The sequence below is a fragment of the Notolepis coatsorum genome, assembly GCF_963971535.1.
Source record: "Notolepis coatsorum genome assembly, chromosome: 16".
NCBI classification, from domain to species: Eukaryota; Metazoa; Chordata; class Actinopteri; order Aulopiformes; family Paralepididae; genus Notolepis; species Notolepis coatsorum.
The window spans coordinates 59,361,874-59,376,453 of NC_140180.1; the positions used below are offsets into that span (position 1 = coordinate 59,361,874).

Consider the following 14,580-nt stretch of genomic DNA (forward strand, 5'->3'; position numbering starts at 1 on the left):
GCGACCCTCTCTGCGCCGCCCCCTATCTCCCTGTCTCCGGCTGTCTCAGAGCAATGACCGGAGTGTTGAACGTCCTGTGATTAAGACAGGGAGGACGCGACCCTCTTTGCGTCGCCCCTGTGCCTCAAATAGATCCGCTATCAGCTCTATCTTTAATCTTTCAAAATGTTCAGTGGCTATCGCTATCAGCTCTATCTTAAATTTTTCAAAATGTTCAGTTGCTATTGCATGCACTCATCTGTGTTTCACTACAGACATGAGTGCATGCTTACCAACTGTCCGTCTGCAACACTACTATCACCGACATCTAAGAAGGGAGATCCCCCTTGAATGGCCCTTCTAAGGTTTCTCTCCTCCACACTGCCTGTGGTGCATTTTTTCCTATTGCTAGGTTTTAGTGAGTTTTTCCTTACCTTCGCGTGGGGTATGTCTGGGAGTGTTTGCATTCATTCATTTATTTTGCATTTATTTTAAATTTGTTGGACCTTATGGTGTTCTTGTTTTGTTCTTGACTTATTGTTATGTTTCTTCTTGACTTGTTTAAAGAAGACGTGTCCGGCCCATGGGGACATTAACGTGTGTTGTCGGGCCTTACAAATAAAATTTATTTTATTTGAATTTGATTTAGTGCGCTCAGCGGAGCGTACTACGGGTATTGCACTACCACCCCTGCAGGACTGGCAGGAGGTGCAAATCCAGAGCCTGCAGAATAATGAAGGACCCTCACCACCCCAACAATAGCCTGTTCAAGCTGCTGCGGTCAGGCAAGCGCCTCCGCATACATGCAGCAAGAACAGAGAGACTCCGACTCAACCTCTTCCCCCAGACCATCAGAACACTGAACACTGATCTCTCCACACACAAGCACACATGAACACACACACACACACACACACACACACACACACACACACACACACACACACACACACACACACACACACTACAAAAAAGATCACTTTAAAAACATAACTGTATATTTGTATTTTATTGTATATAGTACTCATTACCTTTATTTCTTTTTTTTATCCACCTTTTTATCCTCTTTTTCTATTTTTTCTCCCATCCCAATTTCGCTGTGCCAATTCTCCCATCCCCTGTCTTGAATGTTGCTCGCATATGCCCCCCACTGGCCGGTTGTAGGGAGGATAGAAGCCTTGCATCACGTGTCCCCTCCGATACACGAGGAGGCAGCCTGTCACAGCTATTCACCTGCCAGCGCGGACTCTCATTGGCGAGGTGTAACGTGTGGGAGGCTCACACTACCCCCGCCATTTCCTGTCTCTGCTGTGCAGGCGTCCCCCAACCGACCTGTAGGAGTCGCTGTCCACAACGTCCAGATTACCACCCATCGTCTTCCACCCGCTAACTCTGCCAATTGAGTTAGTATGATGGCCGGCCCAAGCCGGAGGCAACGCCGACAGCCGGATTCAAACCCGGTGTCTCTTGTGTTGGTGATGAGCGCAATGTCCGCTGCGCCACCCAGCCGCCCTCATTACCTTTATTTCTTAAGCTTAGTATTGTATTGTATTCTATTCGTATTCATGTCTATTTTATTATCTATTCTATTTTATTATTTGTATTTTTGCACAATCAAGGCAGGCATGGCCACGTTCATTTCACTACATGTCTCGTGTATGTATGTGACGAATAAATCTCTTGAATCTTGAATATTATAATAACATATTAAGAAGTATCTACATCTATTATAAATGCATACAATTTGCACAAAATAGGTCCTGAATCTGGCATTGTTTGTAACCATTGATCCAACCTGGTTCATATCAATGATCATGGTGGGGGGTGTTTGGTATTGAAGCTTTTCCGTTTCCAAAGGAGAGCCTGGTGTTGCCTTGCCTTCTTGTCCCTGAAAGGTGAGTTTGTATTTGAAGTGGGTGACTTGCTCCACTTTCTGCCCTTTCATTAGAGACCAGAAGGGCCTGTGCTGCTGCTCATTGGTCTTGATGGCCTGGTCTTTCCTATGGTGCCCTCAGACCAGGAGACAAGGCTTTTGATAATACTGGGATTATCATTCAAGATTCAAGATTTAAGAGGTTTATTCATCACATAAACCTAGTAGGATGGACTTGCCATGTCCCAAGGAAACTATAAAAAAGGAAGGGTCTTCATGTGAAATTACCAGCGTTCTATATGCTCTGCTTGGTGCCAGACTTTGGTACCAGTTCTATTGAAGCCTGTGGGAGATGTAAATAATACAAACACTATACCCTATCTGAGGAAATATACATCAACCAATATATAAATCATTATCTAGTTAACAATGCAACAAATTGCAGATGATTCTGATATCTGAGATAATAACCTGTTTAAATGACATAAGCGAGGAGATGGCAATCCCAACTCAATATCAGCCAATCTGAAAGTTTCCACACTTGGCACCAATGTGCATTCATGATGTTGAGTAATGTGTTGACCTTTCCTTCTTTATTTTTATTTTTTAATTATCTTTTTCTGTTTTTCTCCCATCCCAATGTTAGTCGTTATGCCAATTCCCAATCCCCTTCCTGGTCGTTGCGCACTCTACCCCCTACCGTCGGTCCGGGAGGGCGGAGACTATCACATGCTTCCTCCGACACATGTGTACCCAACCCACCACTTCTTTTCACCTGGCAGCGCGGACTCTCACTGGGGGAGTGTAACATGTGGAAGGGTCTCCTATAGATCCTTCCCTTGCTGTGCAGGCGCCCCGACCGAACTGTAGGAGTCGCTGTTTACAACGACCAGGACCCACCCTCGCCGGGTTTCCCACCCGCTAACACGGCCAATTGTGTTAGTATATGGACGGTCGGCCAACCCGGAAGCACCACAGCTGGATTCGATCCCACTGTCTCTGTGGTGGTAGACAGACACTTAGTCCGCTGCGCTACCCGGCAGCCCGACCTTTCCTTCTTTTATAGTTTCCTTGTCATGTCCTAAGCAGGCAATCAGGACCATGCTTTATCATGAAATAATTAAACTTACAAAACCAACAACCATAGGCTAATCTAGTATCTATATCAATATTATGAAAAAGTTAGGTACACACAACTAATATAGGGTCTGTTCAGACACTGCACTATCATTAAAGTAGCCTGGCTAATGGAAGCAAATGAAAAATCCTCAATTACATTCCGTTTTCAAAAGAGGTGTTTCTATAAAACCACACAGTTCTGTTTGGCCTTTAGAAACACCCCTTGCCCTTGCATCATCTGTGAAATAAGTGATAAGTGTGTGTGTGTGTGTGTGTGTGTGTGTGTGTGTGTGTGTGTGTGTGTGTGTGTGTGTGTGTGTGTGTGTGTGTGTGTGTGTGTGTGTGTGTGTGTGTGTGTGTGTGTGTGTGTGTCATATATACACCATGACCTATAAGGGACCCTCCTTGTGATAGACAGGCTCTAGTCTAGAGGATGTGCTATTCAAGCAGAACATCCCAAGCAGGGACAGGTGTGGACATAATTGAACTTGCAACTTTCATATTTGTTTGGATACCAGCCAGCTGATGGGTAAAGTGCACATGGGGGAACATGCAAGCAGCCAACATGCTGCAACATGTCTTTAGAGACGCAAGTGGGTGTGTCACCATTGCATTCCAAAGACCTTAAGTCATAATCACCTTTACCCCATATTTTGCTTCATACTGATCAGATAGCATATAGCCTAGAGAAAGAAAAGCCCCTTTGCACGTTTGCTCATTATGTATACGTAATCAGATGGGTCGCTGAGCAAGAAGTAAAAAATGTTGAGCTAGAGGCGAAGTCTTTTGTTTTCATTCATTGTGGTGACCAATTATGTCACAGCCTGGTGGCGCTGATAACAGAGTGACCAAAACAATAACCGTGTAGCTCAATGGGTAGAGTGCTTGGTGCTTTGAGCATGGCACTAACAATTCCTGGGTTATGGGTTTTATTCCCAACCTTATGTGAAAAGATATATGCAGTCATTCTGTTATAAAATGCTTTTAATTGTAGGCCTACTAGTACAAAACCTTAAATGGCCTATTTAAATCAGCAATATTATGTCATCACTGTACTTTTTTTTTTTAATATATAAATAGAAAATTTGTTAGATGCAAGCTCAATAGCTAACTGACTGTTTAATAGATACTCTAATCCCTAAGAGAGGCATTTGCCTCCCATGAGAAATTGGTGCAACAGTCAGCAACAAGGAGTCAGCTCATGCCGGGAACTCTGTCCTTCGGGACTGAATGGACAGTACAGCAGCTGCTGTGGTATATAATAGCTCTTTGGTTGTGACATATTGGGCTCGCGATACTGCCATAAAAATAGCTAACATACATTTCCTTAAATCTTTATTCTATAGCTTTCAAATTATATTACGCTGGTGAAATAATTCAACAACTTCGTGCCTTTCCTCTGAATCATATCCACAAACACGTGCTTGGTGTGGTTTAAGAAGTGAGAGTGATTCTGATTGCCAAAACCTCAACCACACATTCAGGCTTTTCTAGCATAACCACCTTCAGTTAATCTATATTGCAGCATTGCCTTCCCTGCTGTATGCACTCTGGAAATGATTTAATCGTCAGGCTATATTATGAGACAATAGCAAATAATTCTATTATAGTCAATACTGTTGTGGATCACTTTTATTGCACCAAATGTAGCGAAGTTGTCAGTGACCTAACTTCAGCGTAATAAAATTACTATTTGAGAAACGTGTTGAGTCCAAATAATTATTTCACAACACAAACGTTAGTCGCATGCAGACAGCCATGAGGTGAGTTGTCTGTTGGAGGAATCCCGGGATACTCTCCAGAGGAAACTCACCATATATGGTCATATACGTCATTGCACGTGGTAAGTTTCATGATAAAAGGCAGGCAACATTATTCCCGTAAACGAGGAGGGGCGTGGACATTTTGTAAACCACTGTAGGAGTTTAAAATCGTACAATCATTCCCAGCCGTTCATTTATATCTTCATGACTCACGACGTTAAGGTGTACTAAAATCCAATTTCAGAGGAGTTAGCGTTATATCAGAAGAAGTTTGGCTGCCTTTGTTTCCCCGTTCCCCCTTGAAGACGAATCGTTTTGGACTATCTCATTGACTCACAAGGTGGGTTTGCCCCACGTTTAAACTACCAAGCGACACTCGAAACGGTCAGTTTGTGAACCGTGTGTAGGCCTAATTAGAATACTTTTCTAATATCGGAGTAACGTATTGAACTGTCGAGATGTATCGACACTTTGGAAACCAAGGAAGGGGACATCCAACATACCCCAACAGCGACTCGGGGTCCCCCCTCACCGGCTCGAGTCCTGTATCCATGGGAAGCACTAGCGCCTCAACTTCACAACAGGAACAGGTGGGTCTGCCTCTTTCAACAGAGAATCCCAACAAGGATTGTAGTCATTATACAATAGTATGGATTATCTGAATGTAATATACAACCTACAATAAAGGCATTAGGTCTGTGAGAGTGCAAATGTTCCATGATGTATGTTACTGTAAAGTGGATTTCTTTTGATTGATTGATTGATTGAAAACTTTATTAACAGATTGCAGAATGGGTACAGTACAGCTCAATACATACAATTGTTAAGGGGATGCAAACCAGAGAAAGACTTTCGTCTTGTTTACATCAGGGTCCCCCATTTTCAATTCATCATAACATATATGGCATACACAACATACAGATGGACAGTACTGCTACATCTATACATTTATGACATACCAGATTTGCAAATACATACTGTTTGTGATACAAAAAGAGACCAGAAAAGAGAGTATATACATTTGACGTAGAAACTGTACATTGGAGGAGGTGGTGTTGGGTGGGTGGGGGGGACTGTACATTTTAGGCTACATACATCCCATACCTGTATACCATTATTTTGGGTTTGCTCTACTTCATACATGGACAACATAACTCATAGAGCTTTTCTTGATATATGTTTGATTTTGAGTTTGTCCACCATCTTTATCCACATTTTTGTCTGTTTTACAGAAATTTACCATGGCTGGCACTAATCAATTTGTACCAAGCCTCAACGCCATCACGTCCAACCAAGACCTCCAATGGTTGGTCCAGCCTTCCCTTGTGCCTCCACCTGGCCCATCACCATCTCCTCGGCTCCCTTACCCAAGTGTTTCAGGCGCCCGGCCCCTGAGTCACTTACCCTCCCAACAACACATTTTCCGTCCAGGGGTCATAAGAGCAGCTGCAAATCATGGAGGGTCGACAAGACGCAGGAACGATGAGCATGTAAGAAAATAGTATTTAGATTACAGACTGTAAAAAAAGAAGAAAAAAAGTGTAAAGGGTTATTCCGTCCTTAAAAATATACTTTGGGGTGGTGTTGGCATTCATTGACAAGGGGGTGGGTGGGGGTTCTACTGGCTGAAAGTTGACTTATTCATCTGTGGACACATTTAAAATGGTCCCTCCTCAAAGTATTTTTTCCTCTTCACAATGGGGTGAATTTGTTGATGGTGGGTAAAACTACTATAAATAACTGGGTTCTTACAGATAGTAGTTTTGGTTTCATGAAGGGAATGTAGAGAATGAGTGTGTTATAGAGGTGTGGGGATCTATGTGTCATTCATGTGTAATATCCTGTGCTACTGTGGCCTGGCTATGCAGTTTCCTCCTGGCTCGTATGATGGCACGACTGAGCTGAGAATAAGGCCTACATTATCCAGAGGATAATCAAGGTTTTATCGTTTATAATTTTAAAGGTACATTTCAAGTCTACCAACTTCAGAAGCCCACTCTGGGCCTTTCAATTATATTTACTTTAGAGGCAGTGGATTTGTCTCTGTAACAGTGTTTAGGAAAGTAAAAAAAATAAAAATAGAATAGAGTAGCAGCATATGTCAGGATTATACAGACGCTTGCTCATTGACCTGTCAAAATTTAAACCCCACAAATAGTTGTTGGCGGGAAGACTGACGGTCTCACTGTGGACCTGTTATCCTAATAACATTTGTCTTTGTTTGTTTATTATTACCACAACCAGAAACTATAGGTCTGTCGAGCGGTCGGTTTCCCTACCCTCTATAGCGGCCACAGGTTTCGACCTTAGGAGGCTGAAATTGGGCATAGAGGTCAAGTGTGTGTGTATGTTCATGCCAATTGGCTAAAGGGGGGCGTGGCAATAGGAGTGGCCTATTGCAAAAAGGTACAAAACCTGAGCGAATGCACCTCCATTGTGGTTAGTAATCTAGGTTTTTCCACTTTCTTTGAGTCTGTAATTTCATGTTACAGGAAGTGAACTATCACGTGACTCATAGGGGCAAGTCATTCTCTATGACTCAGACCGGAGTCATGACTTGGGTCAGTGTGACTCATCATCCGACAACGGCAGGAAATGTCGGTTGAACAGTATATTCACTGAAGGACAGAATCGGAGTAAAGGGTGTAACGGGATGACAAAAAAGCGTAGACATTTCAAAGTCAACGAGCCGCCACAAGTGTTTGGCTGTGATGACTAAGTATGTACACATGGTGGTAGTATTTCACCCGTGTTGTGATTGTCTCTTTGATCCCAGGTTGCCCAAAGCAAGGTTATAGTATCAGGCTCAAATACATGAAATAGGGTGTGTCATCTAACAGTGCCGCCATTTGAGTTTGCCTTTGATGTTCCCTCTGCCCACCCAGTAGATCTTTCTTTGAAATTAACGTTTTTTCTTTTCTTACTTCATCTTGTCTTTCTTCCATTTTCTCCCATTCAAGTTATCCAGAGAGGAGTTGGAAAGGCGCAGGGTAAGGAGAGAACGGAATAAACTGGCTGCTGCAAAGTGTCGCAATCGTCGCCGTGAACTGACGGACACACTGCAATGTGTGAGTAAACGTTGTGCAAATGTGATTTAAATTGTTGCTGGAATTATTATGTGTGTCACACTCAGGAATGATAAAATACACAGTGTGATAATCTCTTTCCTTTTTGCATTGTCTCTAGGAGACTGATGATTTGGAGGGTGAGAAGTCCCGTCTACATAAGGAAATAGCTGAATTACAGAAGGAGAAAGAAAAGCTTGAGTTGGTCCTCGAGGCCCACCGTCCCATCTGCAAAATTGAGGAGTCTGACTCCGATTCTGACCCAAACACAGGGCTCTCCTCTTTGGCAGGTATCAAGATAGAAGCAGGGGATTCTGAGCTACCTGGACCATCAAGAAAAGCTCACATAAAACTCGAGAAGCCCAAACCGAAGATCATCATCCCTACTAGGCCTGTGAAATCATCTGCCAACACAGTCCCACTTGAGATGGAATCACTGCACACCCCGATTCTACTGTCTACTCCATCTCTCACTCCTTTCACAACTAGTTTGGTTTTCACCTACCCCTCTGCCCCTCTAGACACCATTGCCACTCTCCCAACCCCAGCTATCCCATCGTTATCGTCCCATCACAGCACCCAGATGTCCCGGAACCCCCGGCACTGTGGCATCGCCCATCGCCGTAGCAGCAGCAGTGGTGACCAATCGGATCACTCCCTGCACTCCCCTACCATCCTCACACTGTGATTAACAGCCCTGTAGTCTTGACAAAACACTAATAGTCAATGTTACTGATGCAGTCATACTTTGTGACAATAGTAACTCAGGCAAACACGACAATGAAGTTGATGATTATGATTTAATAGCCATAGTGAATTTAAATAATTCTTGCTAAGTGCACTTGCTACGTTTTAATTTGTTTGTAGGACTGACCCCTCTTAGTCGGTTGGTTTGGTCAAGATTTTGTTAGCCAAGTTGTTGTCTTTAGTATTTTTCCATGCTGAATGAGTTTTTTTTACCCTGAATAATTATAAGTACAACTTTTGTAAGCACTAGATCTAAAGAGGTCCTTCTACATGATTTCATGTGTGAAACACAATTTTACAGATTTGTCAAGAATTTCTTTAGTCGAGGACAGCCCTATTTGTGAGTTGGGCACATTTGCATATTATGCTAATTACTGATAACATCAGGATTCTATTGTTACACTCTCTTTTTCATATTTGTTTAAGCATATATAGCCTCTATATTTGTTGTTAAAAAGCTATACGGTTGCATAACGGGTATATTTGACAGATATATACGTATGTCTTGATATATGAAAGCACTAAATGAGGAATATATTTTCTAAAGCATTATAAGCTTATTGGATGTAATTGTGAAAATCCAATCTAACAAAATGGTTACATTGTTACACCATGACACAAAACACTTTGTAAAAGTACTTAAGTACCTCTACCTAGAATGGAAAATGGAGTACTTTCCGTACAAGTAAAGAGTTCTCATGTTTGTATAATTATCTTACATAGACTGATATGGTATGCAAATTATATTATGTAAGAAGGATTGTAGACCACTAAGGCTGGACCATAGGAGTTAATATGGATTCTATAGAAATGTATTTATTCTTGAGAGTGTAATATATTTTTCATAATATTGTTTTTTTTCTCAGACTAATGTGTTGTATTTGGTGGGCAGTGCCTTACTGTAATATATAATAGCTGTACTATTTCAGAGAAATTAAAGAAACACTTGTCTTATCACTATACTGACAATGGTGTAATTTTTCTACAAATCCTGCACTTGAAAACACTTTAAGAATAGGACTAGGTACAAACGCTTCCTCAATTGAGTACACATTTAAGGAGAACATATTTAAGGAGAACATTATGTGATCTTAAACATTCCAAATTTAAAACTGGAATCCCAGGCTGTTTTAAATTGATAAACATGCTTAACTTCATGTTCCCTTAAGCAGACCATAGGTCAGTGCCATGCATGTATTCTTCATCGGCTGATTCTTATACTTCACATGAGCTACAGTATATTGCATGTCTGTAATGAGGGACATATTCTTATACACCATCTTGTTAAGCAAGAGTCATTACATTTTGATAAAAGATATGGGATCGTAAGTCCCTTATTATCCACATCTGCCTCTTGCTTAGCATGGCATATGTGATATAATCACAAACCTTGGAATCTCCTTTGATTTAGAACTGTCTGCTCTTTGGAAGAAAAGTCATACTACAGTGACAGCGTTATTGGATCAAACGACAGGGGATTTTAAAGGGTTAACAGAGTCAATCTAATGGGTTGCCCCACCTTAAAAAAAAAATGGAATGCAGGCGTGTTTTCATTCTCTAGTTGACAGACTCAGATCTTGATACTAGGACAAATCAAACTCTTTAAAGGGGCAGTTCACCCAGATTTTGTTTCCAATGTTTTCTCCCTTACCTGACAGGAGTGCTAATTATCCATCCAGAAGGTTGTGGTGTGATTCGGCTAGTTTTGAAGATATCTGCCCTCACTCCAATACAATGGAGCTGAATAGCACTCTGTTTGTGGTGCTCAAAGCACCATTTTTTTTTTAAGAAATCAAAAGCAATGTCTCTTTCAAGATAATCCACAGATCTTATGAGCACTACTGGAGTACACCCCCATTCTTTATCATGGGGGTGTAGTTCTTGAGTAACTCATGATTTCTGGAAAGAGACATTGCTTTGGAGTTTTTCAAATGTATGTTTTGCTGACCGCAACAGAATGCCATTCAACTCCATTGTATCGGAGTAACGGCAGATATCTAAGCCAATCACACCAAACGATCTGGATGAATAGATAGCACTCCAGGCAAGGGGGGAATCTTTTTATTTAAAAAAATGTTTGGGTGAACTGCCCCTTAATGTAAATTATGTAACATATGTGAATATATGCCACATGGTAAAAGAAAATCCAGATTGGTTCTTTAAAGCAAAACACAACCACAGATGTACAGAAAAGGACTGTTGGTCCGAACAGAATAACGTATGTTGTAGATGTAATAACCGGGCCATGACCCTGATATCTGAACACTGTCTTCTCTGTTTCTCAAGTTCCCGAAAATGAAGTGAATCTCTTACTAACACACCCATGGCTCAGAGTGCATTGGGTTGACTTGCTAAAACGGGGTTAGAGGGAGAGAGAGGCGGAGGGAGATAAGAGAGGGAGGGAGAGATTCTATGCCGCTGTCAAAGGACTTCTGTGTATCACTAAGTGGGTAAAAGCATTACTGCCATGTCCACTCCAGATCTCCTTGCTGTGCAAATAGGAATCCAAAAATACAAGTGATGAACATCCATAAAGTCAGCATGTGCGACACGAGGAAGAACATCAATCTGCTGCGGTCTATGAGGACAAACAAGCACAGAGATCAATCACGCAGAGCACCGTCATGTAAACACAAGCGTTTCTACAAAGTCAGACACACAAAGAAAGGTCAAAACACGGCAAAGTGTCACAGCCACTGTATTTAAAGCTCTTCAATGCACTATGAGCAAAGTCCACCAATAACAGCCAACAACAAAGAAAATCTTATCCAATCCATGTGCATAAAACTGAAATTTGTATTTGTTAATAATGTAAGTTAATACTGATAGATCAATATAAAGAAGACTAAAAGAGATTATCTCTAATGTCACAGAATTAACACAAAGCATGGGTTAGTGTTGACTATTGCCAACTTAAACAAAAAAGGTGTATTGATAGGCTAATTGTAACCACAACAATGTAATAACAAAATGAAATACAAGTGACTTCAATAGCTTGCCTTTCCAGCCCATGTACATAAATCATTATGTAAAATTCAATTCAGACCTTCCAGTTTGATACAAAGAGTTTCCAGTTTGATACAAAAGTGTCAGAGCTTAAGCTGTGTGTGCAGAACGGCATGAGGTCCCAACAATACAATTGACCATATTCACAAGGCGGACATTTTGCTCTCATGTCATACTCTGGTTGGGTTGCTTTCCACCCTGTTCCCATCTGAATATGGCCAATTGGTGTGGGTTCAAGACCTACACCGGTATGATGCTGTGTCCTGACTTTAGACTGTATTATACACACATCAACACTGCCCAGAGCAAACCTGAAGGGCCTCAAAGTCAGATTTGTTAACAGGCCTGTACAACTCATTGTGATAATCATCATGCACATATGGCACTCCAATCCTGACCTGAGGAAGAGAATGCATAAACTACTATACATAGTTATTGGGTCTCCTAACAAATGCAAATATCAAAGTTTCTTTTTTTCCTCTGTATAACAATTCAACTATTTCAGTGCTATTGGAATTCAGTAGACTAATATGGCTCAAAACTGGATTGAAATTTAGATCTTAGTTAAGATCCACAAGATCCATGATAGCTTTGTCCAGTGCAATATAAAAAGTCTACTTCCAGTGTATAGGCTATTCCAGTGCATGAGATAAAATTGTAAGACCCACTTTTTTATCCCCTTTTTCCAACAATATAGGTTCATGAAAAGAGAAAAACTTCCCAAAACCGAAGACTCGTTAGAAAACAATGTAAAATTCTGATAAATTATCATCAGGTTAACACCTATTAAATGTGTCGCGTATAGCCTGTAAAAAGAAAGTCAATAGTCTTCTCGGAATCTTTGTCATTCCTTGGATTATAGACTCAGTGGCACACACACACTCACACCTTGCAGCATTCTGGAAAAAAATGCTTCTGTACCACCATATTTGTTTTTTTTTTAAACAAAGCAGCCTACTAAAACATAATAATCTGTCATCATATTCAGTCCCCCCCCAAAATCACACCTATCATTAAAGTGAAATGACTACAGTAGCCTAGGCTACTGGCCAGTATGTCCTATCATCCGTCTTCTGGTGAACACACCAGGTGAAGTTGGTCTGGGCTGCCCACGCTGCCAGTGCTGGAGCTGCCATCGCCGAGGTCTCGGGCCACCATACAAGGCAGGTTGAGCTCAGTTGACCCCCCGGGACTCCTGCTGACACACTCCTCCTCCAGCACCAGGCACAGTTCCTTTAGGTCCAAGTTTTCCTTCACGAGTCCATCCTGCATCCGCTCCAAGTCGGCGAGCTTCTTCAAGTATCCGCCCAGGTCTTCGCGCATCACTTTGGCGGCATGGTGCCCGAACAGCTGCCATTCCCTGGCCAGCTTTTTTACTTTAAGTCGGTCATCGTCCAGAAAACAGCACAGATCACGTAACTCCGTGTTTTCCTCTTGAAGACGCTGATTAATGACCTTCAATTCCCTGATTTCGAGCAGGTGGCCCTGTAATTGTTTATTTACCTCTTTTATCAGCCGCCCGCGTTGAATAAGCGCTGATATCTTTTCGGACTCCTCTTTACGCAGTCGACTCACCAGCTCTTCCTTGGAACATGCCAATAAGTCGTCGTCAGACATCTTTGAGAGTTCTTTATTATATATCTCACTGTCACTCCCCATTTTCGATGCGAGGCCTGGACTACCTGAGAATTGTACACAAATGCTGAGCTGTAAACAACGTGTGAACAAGATGCTTTAGTATCCAGGATGCTTATCGACGAGGCATCATATCCTCCTTCAGTCTGTTGGAAATTATTTGTATGGCGATATTAGTAGCATAGCATTGAGGCGAAATCAGAGCATATAGGCATATGATGAAACGTTTATTAAGATTATTGTGTCCTGGACACAGTGCATTAAGGCCTTGTTTATGTTATACGCAGTGGTTTTACACTGCCTGGAAAAGGTTGCTGTATAAAAACGCAGAGAAAATAACGTCAAACTGTCCTCCTCCAACCAGACTGTGGTTCCAGGGGCCTTTACAGAGACATGTCCATTATTTTGCCTGCTCTCCCAGCCTCCTGTCGGAGAGCGTCGTCCTGGATTCCGTTACGTTTTATTTATACAGGCCAAGCCTATGGATGTGGCCTAATCCTGTAACCATGCACAGCTACAGATGTGTAATAATTTTACGGCATCATGTCGACTCATCAGAAAGGACGCATTGAAGAGCTGTGCTTCGTCTTATTCCAGCGATTGAAGAATGTCCATATGGCAAAAAAAAAACAGTTCAATCGCTCAAAAAACGTAAGAAAAATATCCAATCTTGCCCGTTATCTGGTCCAAATATGTGCACCAAGCTCTGCTCATCCTTTAGAGCTGGGCGATTACAATGTCCGCCTCCTCCACTTTCACATCTGACTCCGTGTTGTAGCCTAATCTCAGGGTTTCGCCAAATAGAGATAGCAAGCGGCTTCCTGTGTTCCCGTGACAGTTGACAACCTCAAGACTAATTTCAGTGCGTGGATAACAAAATGGATACATTTGTTAAATAAAAAAAACCGATTGACCCAATTAATTCTGCTGAAGTGACCAGCTCCGCTGCAAACTGAAAAACATAGATGTCTGCTGGTGGAGCTGCTCCATGCATCCAGCGTGCTCTCGCGCGCCCCCACTTGGACTGAATAGCAACGGTTGGTATAGAGACCCTAACTACACACCCATCATATTCTTACTTCTACATCTGTGTGTAACCAAGCTTTAAGGACACAATCCGAAGGAAAGGGTGTGAGAGAACGCCTGCGTGGTCCGACTTCCTCCCTTCATTTCGGTAAATTGAATCCCATGGAATGGTGACCTCAAACCATGCAAGAACTGAAGTATTATGAGCGGGTTTAATTAAGCTACAGTGTAGGGATATAGCCTGTATAGCAGCCTAATAAAATGTCGGCAAACTGAAAGTTGGTTCCTGCATTAAAATGAACATACACGCAACTGATACTACACACTTTAATGTACTATGTATTCATATAATACAGATTTGCACGAG

The 14,580-nt window shown here is 41.9% G+C and overlaps 2 protein-coding genes across 2 annotated transcripts; one reads left to right on the forward strand and one right to left on the reverse strand.

Moving 5' to 3' along the window:
* Positions 1 to 5,192: 5,192 nt before the first annotated feature.
* Positions 5,193 to 9,017, forward strand: fosl1a (FOS like 1, AP-1 transcription factor subunit a; the record flags this gene model as incomplete). The annotated part of the gene is made up of 4 exons (XM_084332225.1): positions 5,193 to 5,324; positions 5,967 to 6,224; positions 7,695 to 7,802; positions 7,921 to 9,017. 4 exons carry the CDS (start codon positions 5,193 to 5,195, stop codon positions 8,485 to 8,487), a joined length of 1,065 nt encoding a protein of 354 aa, XP_084188351.1. The 3' UTR covers positions 8,488 to 9,017.
* Positions 9,018 to 11,283: 2,266 nt separating this feature from the next.
* Positions 11,284 to 14,130, reverse strand: ccdc85b (coiled-coil domain containing 85B). The gene has a single exon (XM_084332564.1). It carries the CDS (start codon positions 13,209 to 13,211, stop codon positions 12,615 to 12,617), a length of 597 nt encoding a protein of 198 aa, XP_084188690.1. The 5' UTR covers positions 13,212 to 14,130; the 3' UTR covers positions 11,284 to 12,614.
* Positions 14,131 to 14,580: the final 450 nt, after the last annotated feature.

What these genes read in the sequence shown, in the direction of transcription:
- ccdc85b (XM_084332564.1), bottom strand. Translation starts at nt 13,211, where the DNA reads ATGGGGAGTGACAGTGAGATATATAATAAAGAACTCTCAAAGATGTCT.